Raw genomic sequence first — 19,137 nt, 5'->3', positions numbered from 1 at the left:
GGCCCTCGGCTTTCATCCGCCTCACCGCAGGCATTTGTGAACTGCTCTCCTCTGAATCGGCTCTCCCATTTTAATATTTCCTTTGGTGTTTTAGAGAGTGGCTCTCGCTCTTTAAACGCAGGGGCATTTTTTTTAAAAAAAATACATATAATTAAGTCTAAATGCAGCAAAGTTGTGGCTTTTAGTGCATGCCCACCTCGGTCTGCTGAGAAGGGCGGTGCTGGATGAGGTGGGTGCTGTGGTGGGATGAGGTGGGTGGTGTTGGGTGCAGGGGGGGATATATCTGAGACTCAGACACAAGGAGGTTTGCATCTCCCACCATCTCCTGTGCAGGGCTCAAAGAGGACCCTGCTTGCTTTGCTGCTGGCACTGGGGGCTCCTCCCTGGGGGCTGTGAGGTCCTTTTGTACCCGTGTCTGCACATCTCGGGTTGTCTAAGGACACGGGGTGCGGAGAGCAGCAGGTTTGGTGACAGCAGGGACACGCATGGAAAAGCTGTGGTGCAAACAGTTGGAAACTGATAACTTGCAGTGATGCCTTTGCCAGGAGGGGAAAAAAAAAAAAAAAAAAGACCCTGTAAATTCACTTTGTTTTGATATTCAAATACTCCTTTCTGTGTGGTGTGTGTGCTAATGTGTACGCTGGTGTTATGGCATTATCAGAACAAAATATTCAGATGATTCCTAACAGAATTTGTGTTTCACAAGCTACTTGGAAATGTTGGCTTGGAAACAGAAATGTAACGTTAGGAGCCTGCTTCTCCTGGGAGGTATTAACTGGCCCTGAGCTGCTCTACGTGGGAGCGTAGGACCCGGGTGACTTCTCCCAGCAGGCAGGGACGGGGGTCCAGAAATCCCTGCTGGGAGAAATCCCCCTCCCCAGCATGGAAGAAGCTCCCTAAACAAAGATCAGGAGGAGCCCGTAGCCCCTCCTGCCCTCGGTCCCTCTTCCACACGTGCTGACCGGGTGTGGGAAAGGCGCAGCGAGATGCGCAAGGCTGTTTTGAAATGGCAGCTTCTGCTCTGCTAATGGCACAGCTGAACCCGGGTCAGCATCCCAGCCCGTCTCTCCCCTCCGCGCTGCTAGCGGCACCATCGGCTCCGCGCCTGGATTCCTCAGCTGAGACCGGGTCGAGGCTCTTAGGCCTTCGTTCCCACCGAAATGAGCAGCAAATCAATGCAGGCCTAATAAAAGATGATTGGAAATTGCTAATAGGAGCGTGGGAGGGCAGCCCTGCCTCCCGGAGCCAAGATGAGTATGGATTTTCTTGTGCCAAGGACTGTAAACACTTCTGAATTCCCCAGGGAGCCCCGCATGCTCACCTTCTCCCTTTGTCCTCATCGTTCTCCCACAGCCTTCAGAAGAGAGCCCGCTAATGGCAATTAGCTGTTAATTAGCTGGAAGTAGCGGCGGGGGCTCAGCCTGCCTGCTGGGGTGTGAAGGAGCGAGCTGGGACGGGGCGCGTGGCAGGGGCAAAAGGAGCCTCATGGCAAAAGCCTGCAAGATCTCCTGCCCTGGCCAGTTCGGTCCGCATCCCGCGGCACGTGTGAAGGAGCAGGGAGGGGATAAATTAGATGAGGGAGTTGGGGCACAGACTGGAAAGGCTCTCACTGCCTTGGTGCCGGGCTTCAATTTCGGCTCCCGATAGCTGCTCGTGCCGGGCACGCCTTATTTATGGACTCGCATCTCTCCCGCTCCTCTCCCTCCGGCAGCGTCGTGCCAGCAGCTACGGTCCCAGCGCCCCGCGGCCTCCCGATCGCTAATAGATCACCGCCGATAAACACGCTCTTCTGCTCTGTATTCGGCAGCCGAACCCCCTCCTGCCCTTCATGTTGGTGGTGCTGGGGAATGATGTATGGAATCCAGGTCGGTTTGATTCATACAAGTTGTGTTCACCTTGCAGAACAGACTGTCACAAAAAATAATAAACCTCCTTGTTTTAATGCCCGGAGAGGCTGTTGGACAGGCGGCAGGATGGGTTTAGATCCTCTTCCAAGGAGTGAGGCGCTTTTGAGAAAGACTGATTGCGAGCCACGGAATGGCTGCACAAACAGTAAATAATAATTAGAGCCGTGTCTGGAGGCTGCGGTGGGGAGCGGGGTCCCACCACGCTACGTGTGGCACTGATGCTCCGAAAGGGATGGTTCCTGACCCACGGTCCGTAAGGTCTAAATGGACGTTGCAAAGAGCAGGGGGTTGCCAGTGAGCGGTGAAGGGACCTGTCCCTTGTCACCCAGGAGGAAAGGTGGCACGGTCCTAGATGCTGTGGCTTGCTGGCTAGTTCGTGCAAAGCTGCTGACCGGTATGGCTGCAGTTTATCGTCGCTTACGTTCAAGGGGACTTTACCAGGAGAGGCAAAACCCTGCTGGGCGACTGCTCGCCCCTTGATATATGTAGTCCATCCCCTGGACTTTGAATTTTGTCATGCCACCGCATGGCCCTTCCTTGGGCCCAAGCCAGCTTTCGGGAGGTATTTTCTTCGGAGTAAATTCACTGGCACAGGGTAGCTGGTGATTAGTTTCTCGCTGTAGCCTCATCTCTCTCCTTTTTGGGCAGCAGCTCAGGTCGCGAGGCCTCTCTCTGCAGGGCATCAGACCCGCCTGGTGCCCCCAGCCTGACCTGAGCTCGGCTTCTTGGTCCTTCTCCCTCGGGATGCTCTGCTGTCTCCCGCTTCGGGGTGCGATGCCCGAAGCCCCGTCCTTCTCTGTGCCCTGCAGCAGCCCGCGCGTGCGCACGGCGCCAAGTTAAGAAGTATTAATGGGGGGAAAAGTTAACCACGTTTATTGAACTGCAAAAAAGGTTGTTTTTATATACCTTTATTGGAATATAAAGACAGCTTTTATAACCTTTTAAAGGGGCATAAAAGCAGCTTGGAGACTAGAAAGCTCGTTCCAGTTGAAGGCAGGCAAAAAGAAAGAGGGAAGGGAGGAGAGCAAACATCTGCCGTGTCCTGAGGTCAAAAGTAACCGGGGGGGTGGTGGATGGGGCAACTGGGACGCCAGGTCCTGAGCTGGTTGTGGTGTCGGACATCTCGAGGAGGTTTGGAGCCCTCGCTGCCGTTAGCAGCCCTGGCTCTGGGCTTTGACACACGTTCCTCCTCTGGCGACTGCAGAGCTGGTTCCTCAGACCACTCTTGGGAGGGGTAGGTGTCATACTTAATGAGCTAACCTCTTTTATTTCATTTTCTCCCCGGTCCTCTGTGAATAAATACTGCTTTGGCTTCGTTCCTCCTGGAAGGAGGGAGGAGGGATCTGTAAAGGTCTCTCTTTGAGGCTGGAGGGAAAGTTTGCTCTGCAGACTTGCTCCAGCCTCTCCCATGGCACCCAGCCTCCCCGGCGGGACTGCAGGACTCCGAGGTGGACCAGCTCGCAATCTCCGTGGCCCGGGCAGTGTCGGTTAATTTGGGATGCGTTTGTGTCTGGGGCTGGCGCGCTCACGGACGGCGTATCCTCTCGTTCCCCCTGCTGCCCGCAGCATTTGGGGGCGAAGCGCGGGGATGTGCTGCCATCCCCCTTCTCCGTGGCTCGGGATTTGCTGCCTCCTTGCTCGTCCCAACCAGCCGGTCCGTCTGCTGGCTGGGATGCGGTTGAAAGCGTCATCTTCAAAGCCAGGAGGAAGCTCCTTCCACCTCTTCCAGGGCTCCTGGACGGTGGTGGGAAAGCGTTTGGCGTTGCAGGTGGTTACAGCCCGACCGTCTCGTGCTGGCACGCTCCTCCCAAGACGGAGATGGGTTTTCTCCGTCCGGCGGGGGAGATGTGCCTTTTTCTTTTCCTCGTTCACGCAGCAGTCGGTCTGACGCGACATTAAAAGAGGAGAGTGACCTTTACACTGGGCTCCAGCTCAGGGGAGGGGAGAGCTGAGCCCCCGTCTGCAGCAAGGCACATTTTGAATATGGATAGGCCGTGAGGCTCGGTTATCCCCACGCCATCTCCCAAATAATAAGCTTCCAGAGATAATGCTGTAGGGCCGTAAAGAGGACGGGAACAGGAGCAGCTGCTTCTAATTTCGCTTCATGGGGAGGGAGGCGATGCTGAGAGCACCCCGCATTCTCTGCACATATTTTTCATCATTATAGGCAGAAATGCCAGAGCGGTGACAGATATTAATGCAGTTCACGCCGGGAGAAAATCTTCTTTCCATCAGACTCGATGTGCAGCAAGAGGGCAGTGCCATTTGCAACCCTAGGGAGGATATGTTTGAAAGGTGATGTGTTTTTTACCCAGGAAGTTATATTCCAAGACAAAGTTCGTTTTGGAGAAAGGGCACCTTAAACCGTCCCGCTGGGGGCCACGGCATCGGTCCGTGCCCACACCACGGACCTGGGTGAAGGTGCATTTGCAGCAGTGCTGGGAATTCATTTGGATTTTGGCGTAACTCAGATTACCCTCCGCCGGCTCCGCAGTGGCTGCGTGTCGCCACGGGGGTGTCATTGCCCCCTGTGGCAGGTTTTGCGAGCCGGCGTCCCAGGCTGTCCCCAGCCCCAACCTGCAGCGATGCTGCGAGCTTTGCAGCCTTACTCTGCAGAGGGCTGCACTTCCATGCACCCCTCAGCCTCCTTTTATTTGCTTATCCCACTAAATATTCATCAGTAACATTTAAGACAAAGGAAAGAGATAATTACAAGGGGAGAGTTTTTTTGCAGTATTAAAGGTTAACAGAATTCTTGGCATTTGTGCCTTGTCGATCTCCATATAATTATGCTCATTTCCCAGAATTCAGAGGCAACTGTGCCTGTTAACGCTCAAAGATGGTATCCCGGGAATTAAATTTATGAGATCGTTTCTCAAAATCTTCAGATTCAAACCAAGCATCTTGCTTAATGGCATGACTATTATTAATATTATTCTTGGATGCATAGCGCTGCAAGGGTCAGAGGACCAGTGGCAAAACTAAAATTGATACAGGCAGACAGCAGCACGCCCGGCTTTTGTTCCCGAGGAGCGCTCGAGCAATTTGGCAACCTCGGCGCCTTGGGAAATGAGACTTAAGGTTGGCAAAAGATGGGCCCCGCGAAGGTGCAGGCATTCAGGTTTGAGGTACATCTGAAGAAGCCCCTTTTTGGCTGTGGCTGTTAGGGAGCCGGAGAGCAAAGCTTGCATCTCGCCGCCCTGTTTTTGAAGGTGACTGATCCAGGTCCAAAGGCAGCTGCAGGCAAAAGGCAAATCAGTGTCTCCAGGAGAGTCTGATTTTTCAAAGATGCGGAACACCTGGCAGTGGGTTGGGGTTTCACTGAGAGCTGCTGAGCGTGCTCGGTGGTTTCGAAAGAGGGATGGCGGGGGCTCTGCTCTTAATATCTGCTCTTTATTGAACACCGTGGTCTAAATCAAGATACCTACTCCTCTCCCGGTGCCTGCTCCGCCGGGTTTGTGTGGACCGAGCGGCTTTCTGGTAGGAAAGGGCTTCGCTGGGGGAAATGAGGTGGAGGGGGGGTTGAACGTGGCGATGGTCCAGTAACAGCCGGGGACGTTTACCTTCTGGCTTGTCCTTGGAGTTTAGGATGTGTGTGTTGATAACCAGATGGGCTGGGGAAGGCTTGGCGTGGTGTGTCCTGTTTGGGGCCATCCCGGGAGAAGGCACAGCAACTCTTGGAGCTGCTCCTCCAAAGGGTTATCCAGCGCAGAGCTCACAAATGCCCCCAAAACTGTGGGCAGAAGTTCAGGGGGGAGAAACTCACGTCTTCACGTTTAAGGCAGCTGGGTTGGAGCTCCCGAACGTCCGCGGTGGGACCCGAGGCGTGGCTGGCTTGGCTTTTCAGCCTATTCAGCTTTTTCGCTCTTCCCGTGTGCACTTACTCCTGTTAAAGCGCAGAGTGGATTGAGTTGTAGAGCACTGGGTTAATGTCATACGCTTATAAAATGCTATTAGACGGCTAATGGCATGGTTTTATCTGACGTCGTCAGCTGTCGCTGGCACCTGATTCATGCCGATCAAACGCCGCTGTGGGTGCGGAGCCAGGGTAAAGCGTGCCTTTCAGGGCGTTAATATAGCGGCGTAACCTCACAACAATGCAACACGGAACAGATTTATATAAAACCAATATTGATTTGTACCGAGGATCAATCCCAGTTCATAACTTTCACTGTGCCAGCGTGGCTCAGTATCCCCTCAATAATTTTTTTTTTTTAAACTCCCTGTGTAGATGTCGCATATTACGGCTGCACATATGGAGGTGTCACTTTGTAAAATACGCGTGTTGTGTTGGCTGGGCTGCTGTAAAAGGCTCAAACGCCGGGAACCGCGGGAGAAAGGAGTAATCCCCACGGAAAAGCCAGACCTTGGGGACTGCTGTGCATCCCTCCCCAAGCTCGTGTCCAAGCTGCAGCGCTGCCTGGCCCATCTGTAATGTACATCAGAGCATCCTCAGGGATGCTGTCGTGTATCTCTGTGTATTATTGGGGATGGCAGTGCTATATGGGGTATTTTGGCACCTAGTGACGAGGCTTTCCTCTTTCCCAGGTGGCATCTTCTGGGTTACCTCCTGAGATGTTGCAAGGAGGTGAATCCTTTGCTGGCTTTGGCTTTGAAGCACCAGCTCGGGACAGGCTTTTGCAACCTTTTGCAGGGCGGCTTGTCCTCCATCCCCTTGGCTGCAGCGAGTACGAGGCAGTGCAGCTCAGCCGGGGGTGCCCTGGAAGGAGTTAACTCGTGCTTGAAAATCCCAAGGCCCTGAGCACGGATGAGAGCAAGCGACAAACCCAAGCCCAGCAGTTTTTTAAAGGGCAAACAAAATGTTCCTTTTTACGGCGAGGCGCCTGGTGCATAGTGCAGGCAGAGCAGGCAGCAGGGCAGCAGATCCCGGCGTGGCTTTAGGGGAAGGCTCCCAAAAGCACACTTCATTCGAATTTAATAGGACGGTTACTGTAAGTTTATATAAATGCCAGTTAAATATTAATGGCATCTTTAGTGGGGATTAATGGGGTCTCCTGCGTTGTTTTTAAGCACCGTGAAGAGGGTGCCGGTAGTCACTGCCTGCCTTCGGTGTAAGGGATTGAGGGCCGAGTGCCCATGAGGATGCTTCTTGCATTCAGAAAACTGGCCTAGAAATGTCCCCGAATGGGCAATTTCTCCAGCTCGGCACAGGAATGCCTTTGGGGCAAGAAGGGCTCAAAATGGCTCCAGCCAAGTAAGGCTCTCAATCATTGTTTCTTAATTGGGGCCACCGTTAACGAGGGAATAAATGAGTCAGCGTGGGGAGCGGAGCGGGAGCCCACGTCCTTTGTGTCTGTGGTGAATGGTTGTAGACATTGAGGGCTCAGTAGTTATTCAGGAAAAGCTCCCCCGGAATCGTGTGTCATTCACCTGACTAATGCCAAGAAAATTAAGCACTTTTTTGCAACTCCGGGCTTATTGGAGAATAATGTGGTACGCGATAGCACGAATGGGGTTATGAAATCATGTTTTCATTTTGAAGGAATGAGAATGGCTCGAGCATAAATTATGTTTCTGATCATATTTGGCAATTTCAGATTAAAAATAAATTTCCACTTTGGGGTTATAGATTGCCATCTATCAGCTTCCTGAAAAGGAAAAAAGGAATTAAAAGAAAAATCTGGCTGTACAAATTGCCTTGCTATGACCTACTTATTGAAAGTAATTTTTTTTTTTTTTCCAGGAATGAAAATCTTTCAGTGTGGGGAGGTGTGGTATTGTACGTATATAGGTTTGCAGGCAGGTATATAGGCACATGTGGTACGGGAGGATCTGTCAACCATCCCTGCAAGCAGCCACACGCAAAAGAGATGCCAGAATTGTGCTAGATATTTCTGAGAAAGCCGGAAAAAAATGCGGCAATCGTGTTGTTTTACTTGAGAGAGGAACCTTAACTGCAGTTTTGCATCTGGTTATCAGCCTTCGGGACCACTCAAATCTGCAGATTAGATGCTTAGGCTTGGTTTTGCTCAAAAAGCCCGAGATTGGGGCGGCAATTGCTGGAAGGCTCCCGGGCCTTGCAGAAGGAGCCGGGGTCCCTTGCAGCAGGCTGGGGGAAACGCCGGCCCGGGCCAAACACCACGGTTCTTCCCCAGGGGCATTTTTGGGGGACCGATTAGCTCTCTGCTCTGCCTGCAAGACTCCCCCTCCCCGGCTATCGCCTCTCCGATCGCTCCGATAGAGATGGCTCCTCTGCAAAGCAAACCCACGGGCTCTTGCTCCTTCTAATCCCTTCCCCGTCGGTGATTTTGGAGTCCTCCCTGCCAGCTGCCATCTGCCCAGGGGAAATCCTTCCCCTGCCTCCATCCGTGCCGCTGCTCCTCTTCCCACCGCAGTCCCGAGCGATGCCAGCCCTCCCTGCTTGTGCTACCCTGTTTGTGGTCTCTGCCAGGAGAGGGGGGCCTTTAGCCTTGCTGGAAAGAAGGAGGTTGAGGAGATAGATATGGAGATAAATATACACCTGGAGCGTGCCTGTGCTTTGCTCGTTCTGGTTGTCTCCTGCCTGTTGCTCGCCATGGAAAGAAAAAAGACTTTTATCTAAGTAGGAAGAAAGGGAAGAAGCTGAAAGCAAGAGGCTGCATTTCGTGCTCGGATAGGTGCTGCTTTGCGAGCGGCTTAGCCCGTGTACGGCAGACTCTTCTTCTGCTGTGGTCAAAAATCAGCGAAGGAAAAAAGACTCTCTCATCCCCAGAGGAGGCTACAAAGCTCTCTTTCTCTGGCTGCTGAACCTTCACAGCTGGACTCAGTTGCTGGCTCCTCTGCTGCTGGAGCAACTGAATTATTTAAAGGAACCTTGATTTCGTTTTCTCTTTGCTGTTTTCGTGCATTGTGTTTATTGTCTATAGGTATTTTTTATAGTCTGAAGCAATTACAGCTGTCAGAAAAGAGACGAGCTGTGACAGGCTGATTTATATGTACATTGTATGTATGCAAGGGAGGGAGAGCTGGAGACTGGGAGATAGACCAGGGATTCCGCTGGGCTGTAGTATGCAGGAGCTGGCGATATTGGATTTAAATTCCTTGGGATTTTTAAACAAAGCCGATGATCTCCTAACAGTGGGCCAAATTCAGCCCTTGCAAGGGCCGAAGCTGCTCTGCAGGTCACGTTCTGCCCCAACCTCGGGCGCTTTCGGTGCAGGCAGGTGCTTTCTCCCGTGATTTAAGATGCTCCTGGCAATCCAGACCCGAATGCTGTGTTAAAAGGTTAACTGGCTGTGGTTATTGGAATCCCTTTGGTTTTGCTGACACAGGAGACGGTCTCTGCCCGTCCAAAGGAGCGGCCTCGCAAAGAGAGCGAGCTCTTGCGTGATGAGCGTGGCGATGGCTTGTAGGTCCTGCACACCAGGGTGTTCCCCGGCAGCGAACGGGTGGCACAGTGGGGTCCCCATCCTGCCGGGGGTGCTTGGACCCCGCAGCGATCAGCAAAAGCAGCGTCTTTTGTTCTTCGCTGACTTGCGCACCCCGGTGCGATGCCACAACCCTTTACGAGGAGTTTCACCCTGCCGCTGATGGTCTCTCGCTTTTTGCAGTTAGGTTTTAGAGGCCCCTCCCACGTAATTTGTGGGCCCGAAGGATCTGCTGAAGGCAGGCGTTTACCCCTCCCCTGCCAGACGGGTCAGGAGCAGAGTGGGCCGCAGAGATTAAACTCCTTCTGCCAAGAGCTGGGGAAAGCTGCTGTCCCCTTTGGGGAAACGTAGGACTCGAGGCAGCGTGGCCCGCCAGCACTGAAGTCAAGGAGCAGAGAGCCTTCGGAAGAGGAAGAAGTAGAGAGACTTGCAAAGCAATCCCCTTCTCATATGACCTATCAGCACGCACAATAATAATAAAGCTTTATTTGATTGAGTGTTTCCTCTGCCCGGCACAGCTCATAATGTTTTAGAGATTAAATAGCACAGTTAGTGAATTAAGCAGTAGTTTACAGGGGATTCAGAGACTCCAGGGATTAGTAACGGGCTATGGATCCTTTCACATCTAGGTCACCAGTTTGAATCCAGCTCAGGTTGGCAGTGATTTTTAAAAAAAAAAAAAAAAAAAAAAAAAAAAACAAAAAAAACCCCCAACCAAAAAAAAACCACCCTGGTGCTGTGTAATAGCTGCCGAGCACGCGGTGGGGAATGGAGGGAGGGAGGACTTTTGGATGAGGTCCTGTGTCGCAGAGAAGTCACTGGGGACAGCGGGTGGAAGAGGCCTGGTTTCCCCTCACGCTGGGTTGCCACAGCCCTGGGGGGGCTTCCAGGGGTGCAGCGCCCCGAAAGCTGTGGCTCGGCTGCTGGATCTGCACTTGCTCAGTGGCTCCAGGACTTTGTGCTCTGAGGATGGCTCCCCGGCACCTTTTACCAGCATGAAACTGTGCCTGGAAATATTAATGTGTTTAGCCGCTAGCGGAGGGAAGGAGGAATTACTAGGCATAAGCAAATGCGTTATTTGTTAAATTATGAGCTGATAAAAAGTACGTGGGTACCGTGCTTGCAGCTGGGGAGGAATTTGCCACTTAAGCTCACGCTGCGTGTCTGTGAGGTGCAGAGGACCAGGAGGGCATGCTCCTGCCTCTCCTCGTCACCACCTGCCCGACTCGGGGAAGGGGCGGGGGGGAAATGGTTCCGTGCCTCAGTTTCCCCTCCTGCGTAACGGCTTTGCCGCCTGGGGAGGGGACGGCGCGGAGGTAGAGGAGGGTGTGTGGTAGAGGTAGTCCGGTGCTGTGTGCAGGTAAGCACGCCGGGGAAGCGAGTGGAATGGGGGTTTGGTGGGGTTGGAGGGGGGTGGTGGTGGGGGGATGATGTCCTGACATCCCATCCCCCGAGGAGCGCGGTGCGGCAGGGGTTAAAGTCTGGCGTGTGGAAGGCGCTGGGCTCGGCTCCGCTCCCCGCCCGCCCGGGTGCGGGTGTGGGGTGGGTGCGGGTGTGCGTGGAAGCCAAAGTGCCGGTCAGTGATGGAGCCGCTGCCATGACAACCCCGGGAAGTCAGCCTGCGCGCCGCCCGGGGATGCTGCCGGCCAGCCGCGCCGGCGGGGCTGGGATGCTGCTGCCGCCGCCGCCTCTTCCTCCTCCTCCTCCTCCTCCTCCTCCTCCTCCTCGTCGTCCTCGCCCGTTCCCCCGCTCCCCGTCCTCCAGCCGCTGAGGGCAGCTGGGGGCTCCGGCATCCCGGCGTCCTGACATCCCTCTCCCCATCCTGCATCCCGGCGCCCTGCATCCCGCCTGGACCGGCGCGCCTTTGGGACCCGCCAGCGGGACTGGAGGAAAGGAACTGCCGGGCGCCTCGGAGGAGGCCTTCGCCCGCTGTGCCTTCTTGCGTCCGGACCCGTTTGCTAGCTCGCTCCGGGGGTGGTTTTTTTGGTTTTGCCTGGTTTTTGGACTGCCCCCGCTCCGCGCTGCGGAGGGGAGCTGCGAACTCGGGACAAGTGTGCGGGAGCGGGGGCGCAGCCGGGCGGCTCCCCCGGCACCTCCGCGCCCAAGTGAGCCTCGGACTGCTTCCCGGGAAGAGCCGGCTCGCCCAGCGTCCAGCACCTTTGCCACTTCTCCTCCTCCTCTTCCTCCTCCCCCCCGGCCCTCCCGTCCTCCTCCCTCACCCAAGGATACTGGGGACTCCCTCCGGATGCCGCTCGGCAGGCTCAGCGCTCGCAGGCTGCCTTGCCGGGGGCTCTCCTGATCTCCGTGGAGCTCCGCATCGCTCGCCCCGGTGGTTTTGCTCCCCCCCGTCCCCCCACACACGCACCCCATCCCTCCTCTCCCCCCCCCCCCCCCTTCCTTTTCGCTCCTGGTGGCCTTGTCGGGTGTCGGAAAAGTCCCTGCTGCCCAGGATGGGGGTCGGTGGGTGCTTAGCCCTGCCCTGGAGGTGCCTAGTCGTCCTCTGTCTCAGGCTGCTCTTCCTTGTGCCCGCAGGAGTGCCCGTGCGCAGCGGAGATGCCACCTTCCCCAAAGCTATGGACAACGTGACTGTGCGGCAGGGGGAGAGTGCCACGCTCAGGTAGGAGCAGCTGGATTTCTGCCTTGGGGGGGGACTGGGGGGGGGGGTCCTCCCGCACGGGGAGGGCGGCCGGTGCCTTCGGGGACGTGACTCAGTTTCCCCACGGGGGATGCGTCGTGGCGATCGGCGGCGCAGGACGGGTGCCGGGCAGCGAGCCGAGAGGGAGGTTTGGGTGCCAGGGGACTGGGCTTCGGCTCAGCCCCCCCCCCCCCCCCCCCCCCCCGCCCGGTTGTCTCTGGGAAAGTTACTGGGGGGTGAAAAAAGGCGAGTGCGATTCCCTCTTGGCCCCCTGCCCTACGCCGGTGTGAGGCACGGGCTTGGCTCCTGCCGTCGGTAGTCATGGCTCGGGTACTTTGGCCGCGTTGGGTGGGGGTAAACACCACTCTGCGCCTGGGGTGCCTCCATGGGTGTCAAACCAACCCAGCCTGGGGAAAGGGGGAGTTGCTGACCACCCCCCCCCCCCCGCCTCGTAGGGTTTTGTGCCTTTTCCACACATCCAGACCTTCTGGTGCTGCCCTCCTTAAAAATCCCCTTGCGCCGGAGGCAGGGGGTCGAAACTCTTTGGGGTGGGGGGAAATGTGGGGCTGGGCGTTGCACTGGGGTCCTGTCGCCTGCGGCAGCAATCTGAGGGGTGCAGGGGCTGCCAAGGAAACCGTAATTTTGATCGGCGTAACTTCTGGGACATCTAATGCCCAGATACTCGTCCCTGTCTTCGCAGCAGATGGGCGCAGTCATCCCAGAGGATGTTTGATAGGGACATTAAAAATAAAAAGCCAGGTTTTAATTGCAGTGCTGGGAAGCGGCGCTTGCAACTCCGGCATGCTCGGGAGTGACTTTCCTCCGCCTGCGTGTTGCATAGGTGACACTAACATCTGCGGGGCCAGCTGGGTGTGTGCGGTGAAAGCCGCACTCCTGCTTTACGCCAGCGAGTGGAGCAGGGCCAAGCCAGGGCAAAAAAAACTAAAGAGGAATTTCAGCCAGGTCTCTTTTCAAAAGGTGGGAGGACTTAAGCCACGGGCTCGGTTTGGCCCCTGGAAACGTGAATCCCCTCCCCATGTATTTCCTGCAACTCAGCTGTTTGCAGCCCAGCCTCTTGCCCCCCCCCCCAGCCCTTGCGTGTTCCCAGGAGGGAGGGAGGGAGCTGTGTTGTGGCCATTCCTCCAGATTTGTCTTGCGTCATGGCACGACTGGCCAAAGAGGTTTGGAAATGGGTGGCCGAGGGTGGAGGACAGGGTATCTTGCTTAGGAATTTGCCCCGCCGAACAAAAAAAAAAAAAAAAAAAAAAAAAAAAAGTAGCTCCTTTCCTCTCCTGAATCACTGGGTTTTCCCAAGCACCGAAAATCCTACAGATCTTGCCATGGAGGGTATTGAAGAGGGAGGGATTTGGGTTACTGGAGGTCTGGGCAGCAAAATAAACAGGAGAGTGGCAGAAGCAGGCTGGTTTGGGCATGGGTGCTCTGCAAACTTACTGGAAGGAGGCGAATTGCTCATGCTTTGGTGGGGGCCTGCAAAGGGTTTCTGGCACAGGGTCTCCGGCACAGATCACGCCGGCGCTCTGCCCTGGCACTGGGTGCTCGGTGGAGAACAAAGGAAAGCTGAGGTGAGTCAGCAGGAGGGATGCTTTCCTTCTGTCCGTGAGGCCTGGTGGGAAGGGGGACAAATCCTGCCCCTGGGAGGTGGCCCTGGGGAGGGAGGGCGGGCAGCAGGTTGTCATCACCCCAGAGCTGCCGTACGTGCATCCCGGTTCAGCCGGAGAGCCGGTCTGGTGGCAAGGGACGTCCGTGTCCCTACGCGGGCGGTCCATACGAGAGTGCCCCAGGGGACGGACACGTGGGCTTTGAGGTACGCAAGCTGTGCCGATGATATTCCCGCTGTGCCGATGAATATTCCCGCTGTCCTGCCCCTAGAGCGGGCGTTGCTCTTGGAAGTTAACGGCTTGCTGCTCCTGCTGGCTCAGTGCACTGGTTTGGTAGCCGGAGAAGTGGAGGACTGTGTTTTGCACTGGCATTTTGGGACATTTTCAGTCTGGTTTGAGGTGGGAGCGGTTAGTCCGGCAGGCAATGGTACACGGCTACATCCCCCGGTAGGTCCCGGTCCCTGCGGCCGTGCTGCGCTGTGGCAGGAGCTGAGAGGAGAAAAGCGCGTGAAAACCACACGCTTCCAGAGGAGGAAATCAAGGAAGCGTGAATCTCCCTGCCCGCTCCCCTCCCAGCCCCAGCCCAACGTAACCATCGATCCGTTGTGGAGGAGTTAACTTGTTCAGAATAGCAATGCTGCTCAGAAAGGCTTCGGCAGACCCCGGTCACCTCCTGCCCAGCATACAGGCAGCAGCCCTGCCCTCTCCCCGGCCCCGCAAGGGTGGCAGTAGGGGAAGGGTGCACGGGAAGGGAAAAAAAAAAAAAAAAAAAATAGGGTCTTCTCTTTTCTCGCTCGTTTCCACGCGAGGTGGGAGGACAGTGAGTCGCAGCCAAGGATTTGGAAGGAAAGAGATGTTTCTAGAGGTCCCTTCTTGTTTTTCCGCAGCCAACAAAAGGGAGAGCAAGCTGAGAACTTAGCAGAAGTTGCCGCTTCTCTGAAGCGCTCGGAAAGCCCTGTCCCCCGCCGAGGGAGAGGGCCTGGCCGTTGGAAATGGGTTATTTTATCTGGGGTGGCGGGGCGCTGAGGACCCCAAGCTGCTGTCGAGCAGCGGTGCCCTGCCAGGAAGGCTCTTTTCATTTCCATCTCCGCCGCCCCTCCGAGCAGAGCTAATTCAGCGCCTGAGAAAGAAGCTGGATTGACGGCCGCGAGGAGACTCTCCCGTTGTGAAGGGCTCAGGCTTTGCTCCTTGCAAACCCAGCTACCGTAAATCTACCATTAGGAGTCAGTTTAGGACCAGAGTCACCAGAGATGTTCAGATATTTCCTTCCGACTCGTGATGTCTGCTGAAAGGTACAGTCATGTGTCTTGCCTCGGTACCAGCACTTTAGATCACTGTATTAAATTTAAATCTAGGTTTAGACCTTGGGATAGAGCTACCATCTGGGACAGGAGGGGCAGGATTTACTCCTGGATGCGGCAAAACCTGCAGGAATAGGAAAAGGGTTTGTGGGCGTTGGGTCCGACAGCTTGGCATTTCTACTGATGCGTGCGTTGGTCCCTGAGCTGGGGCTGCTCCGCTCTTGGGGTTACACCGAGGGCTCGCGTCCGTGCGAAGGTCAGAGCTGGCTGTCTTGCTGGGTCTCGCAAGGCCACGGCGTGAGGATGAGGCCGGTCTGCATCCCCTCCCGCCACGTCCGGACAGCGTCTGCCCTCACCAGTAGCAACTGGTTCATGCTGGAGAAGACCCATCCTGAACTTTCACGCAGCGCTTGAACCGAGTCCAGGCGTTGCTGAGACCTTTGGAGCAGTTCTCTCAGCACCAAAACAAATGGCTTGATTATGATTTCCCTTTAATTGGCATCAGTCAGCGCTTTCCACGGCAAGGCTCTGATGATCCCATCAGCATGCACAGGCACTTGCGTGGTATCCCCCCGAATTCGCTGGTGCCCCAGGCAGATGGCGAGCAGATCTGGCTGTAGGGCGAGGGCCGCTTCTTTCGCAGGCTCCTCTGTACGTCTCCTCTGGTTTTCTTGGTAGGGTGATGCAATGCCTTTATTTGTTCCCCCTTTGATTCTAATGTGAAAAGTCAAATCTGAGTTTAACATGAGTCAAAGCGTTTTTATTTTTTTTTTTTTAACCCTGATGTTTCCTATGGTTTCCACTCAGGCTTTGAAAAGGGTCATGCAGTTTGCCACTGAGATCTGCCGTGGTTTACCTAAGCCTGTTTTGCAAATTTACTTTGCCCCTGTTGTGCTCTTGAAATAATTTTGGAGAAGTGATAACTTGGCCACGAAACAAAACAAAATCAAGCATGTTTGTTTGACGGATGCAAACAGAAAGTGCTTGTTTGCGAAGCAGAAAAGAATGTTTCTCAGAAATGGGTCTGGTTTTTGTGACTCTCTGCTGCCCCATCTTTCCCCCTTTATTCACAGGAATTTGCCTTTTTGTGGTGTTATTGTGTAATGTGGAAAACAGGGCCGGTCTCTGAAGGATAACAGCGTGGTGTGTTCCAGCATGCGGCTTTCGCTTGGGTCCTGGGGGAGGCTGTGTGTCTCCCCCCGCGCCGAGGCAGGGCTGCTCCTGCCAGGGCTTGAGCGATGGTGATTCTCCGCTGAGGTTTTGGGCAGCTGCCTTTGTGGTTTGCAGTCGATGAGTGCAGAAAGCCTGCCAGGAGAACCCGCTCCGGGCTCTCCGTCCCGGAGAAAGCAGCGCTCGCCATCCCCGTAGCCTCGGGGCTGAGCCGTGGGGGGCTCGCAGGGCAGTGCCAGGCGCTGGGAAATCAGGAAAGCGAGACAAGGCAGAGGTTGTTCGCGAAAGGGTCCGGGAGTGTTGCTTGTCCGGCCCTTTCCCACACGCCGGCACCCCCGAGGACACCCCAAGTTACGTGCTGCTCATCGCAGCACTCCCGTCTCTCGCCCTGCCCAGCTGACTTCCCCCATCCTTGCACAACCACCAAATTCCTTATTGCTGGATCAGCGTGCATCTCCTTCCCCAGAGGTCGGACCTGTGGCACGCTGCTCCCGTGAAATAGTCATCCCGTTCAGATGGTCTCCAAGCCCAGTACCCGGTATTTGTCATCCTGCTACAATTATTTATTTCAGAGTCTCGCCCGGCAGAGACTGAAGCTCCTGGTTGCTTCCCTGCCCGCTTCCCAAGCCCAGACCGGGGGGATATAGCTTGGGCTTGCAATTACCTTGCTTTTCTTGGTTACGGAGCAGTGAAGGAGTTCTGAGTCCTTGGGCTTGGGTGGTACCAGCCCCCAAGTGGTCCTGTGGGCGTGGGGTGTGGATGGAGCTAAGCTGCCGACTCGTATATTGACAACGAAAGTTTATTCTCCTGACTCCTTCAGTATCCAGCACGCTCACCTTCTCCTTCAAACCTCTCTCCTTTTTCTTCCTGAGGGCTAGGGAATAAATTCAGGGCTGTGGTGACCCCCCCCTATATTAAGGTGAAGAAGGAGAGAGGATGCTCTCCTGCATCTGCGCCCTTACGTGGGAAATCGAGGCAAATGTGAGCAGTACTGAGGGTTAGGACTTGAGTTTCTGTTCCCATCAGCGCACAGTGCCACTTCACCCCTGCCTCTCTCCTCCTGCCATCATTGCTGGGTCCTCCTTTCTGGCCAGGGTTTTCTTGCCATGTTCCTGGAGATCTTCCATCAGAGGGGCTGCAGAGGCCCCGAGCGGCACCCACGTGCGATGCTCGCGGCTGTTTGTAGCTTGTGAGTCGATTGCTTTGCTTGCGATGGCATGTTTTTGAAAGAGGAGTTTATTGCTAAAGTGACATGTCAGCAAATCTTCGCCACCTCTCTCCCATCTCGGAGATGGAATCAGCTTAAAGTGGGGAAAAAAATTGTCATATGCATGGATTATTTTTTTTTTTTTTTTTCTGAGCGCAATTTCCATCTGAGATGAGACAAGCTCCTGATTGCTGTGCCAGAGGAGGGTTTCCCTTTATAGCTCTCCTGGTAGAGCTGCTGCCTCTAGTTCACTGGAGCTGTCTGGGCTGGGGTCTCCTAGGGGACAGGCGTGCTTTTCTGGAGCTGTCATCTCCATCGTAGGGTTAAGCTTCTCCGGTCTACCAGCTCTGGAAAGATTTAAGTCAAACAGACTTGTACCCTGCTCCTCTGGGATGGAAAGGGCTGATGGGGAGGAAGAAAGGCGAGGAGGAAGGGAGGTCGGAGCAGCCTTGGAGGTGACAGAGCTGGCTGGCGGAGGGTTGCAGGGGTGGTGTTTCTAATCGTTAAGCTGGGGTTGTGAAATGGAGGTTCAGTTCTTAGCCCTGTTATTAACTCCTCATGTGACGTTAGGCACCCTCCTAGGTCCTATAAATGTGTATATTCGTGTGTGGCAATCGCAACACTTCCTTTTCTCTGGCTCTGTGAGTCATCAGCTTGCGTTGCAGTCTTTTCGTGGCAGGATACACCCCTCTGTAAGGAAAATGCTAAGAGTGTCCTACTGGAGGGCGCCGCGGATGTCCACCGGTGTCCTGCCCTTGCTTGGAGTTTGAAGAGGCTACTGGGAGCAATTTTCAGTCGGAGGTGCCCGGGAGTTGTTATTGCAGGGGTATATGGTGTATGGTTGGGGCACTGCAGAGCTGCTTGGTGGGTGGATGGTCATTAGGTAGGAAAGCAGAATCAGCCTGAAGGAAAATCAGGGACCGTGGGACTACTCGCAGCCCCAGGCTCTGCTGAGAAGCTGCTCTCGTCGTGACCGTGAGCTAACCTAAGCCTCGGGACCTAAGCGCTTGCGGGTGACAGCGCAAGGGATGGCAGCTGGGCTCATCTCTAGCTCTTGGCCGTCCTGATGCGCTGCGCCCGTGCTGCCCTGCTCTGCCTTGGCAGGGTCCTCTGGGCAACGAGCACACCGCTGCTTGGCATTGCACATTGTGAACTGGAAGCTCCACGCGTGTCTTAACGAGAGGTGGGCCGGGGATGTGGGTGGTCTTCAGCTTGCCTAAATCATTGTCTCTTCTGCCGGCTTCACTGGAGTTACTGCAGCTTGTGCTGTTGGAAAGATCCTCCTCTTGATCTTGTTCTTTCCTCCTCCCAGACCCGCCTAAACCTGCCAGTTTGAGCTCAGACACCCGTATTTTCCTTCAGGAGGAAAGGGGAAAATCAGGAAGGAACTAATCTATGACTGCATCAGTGGGAGAACGGGCTAATAGAAATTGTAATGAGAATACAGAGCCAAACAAACAAGCAAATGGGAAAATGCAATCCCCCCCAACGCAACAGAGAGATTTATGCCGACAAAGGGGCTGATCCAGTGCTCATTAATGTCACCACGAGTCTTTATCCTAACTGTAATGGACTGTGGATCAGGTTGGAAGACAGCGTTTTAGTCTTGCCACAGTGTGCGCACTGTTGACAGGTTGCATGTGGAATAGCAATGCAGAAAGCCCTCTCCTAACAGAAAGAGTTTGCTCGTCGTTGCACGTGGCACCTTTGCAAAGCAAATGGGAAATACTTTCTGCTCTCCTTAGGTTTACTTTTCAGAGGTGCAAGGCTGTGAAGGAGCCAAGTCTGAGACTTGGGCTTAGCCGTCTGGATGCTGCAGCATCTGCTGAAATGCCAAACGTGTCTTAATCATTAGTATATTAAAAATCTTGCCTTAAATAAGGATTCTTCAGCTGGCAGTGAGTGGTGTTGGCTTTCACCACCAGCAGTCA

At 54.8% G+C, this 19,137-nt stretch overlaps 1 protein-coding gene across 9 annotated transcripts in view; it reads left to right on the top strand.

The window, feature by feature from the left end:
- LOC115344448 (protein CEPU-1) overlaps positions 1 to 19,137 on the top strand; it is a 352,367-nt gene that overhangs the window by 198,103 nt on the left and 135,127 nt on the right. For 5 of the 9 annotated variants that reach the window (XM_030021741.1, XM_030021744.1, XM_030021740.1 and 2 more), the window contains exon 2: positions 11,807 to 11,891. In XM_030021741.1, the coding sequence (XP_029877601.1) occupies positions 11,807 to 11,891 (85 nt within the window). Of the gene's footprint in view, positions 1 to 10,120; positions 10,378 to 10,615; positions 10,635 to 11,638; positions 11,892 to 19,137 lie in introns of those variants that run through there. The other 4 variants (XM_030021742.1, XM_041125265.1, XM_030021743.1 and 1 more) reach the window with 3 other exon arrangements.

Source organism: Aquila chrysaetos, chromosome 8 (assembly GCF_900496995.4).
Source record: "Aquila chrysaetos chrysaetos chromosome 8, bAquChr1.4, whole genome shotgun sequence".
Taxonomy (NCBI): Eukaryota; Metazoa; Chordata; class Aves; order Accipitriformes; family Accipitridae; genus Aquila; species Aquila chrysaetos.
The sequence above is the reverse complement of the archived record's forward strand: the minus strand, read 5'-3'. Positions and strand labels throughout refer to the sequence as shown.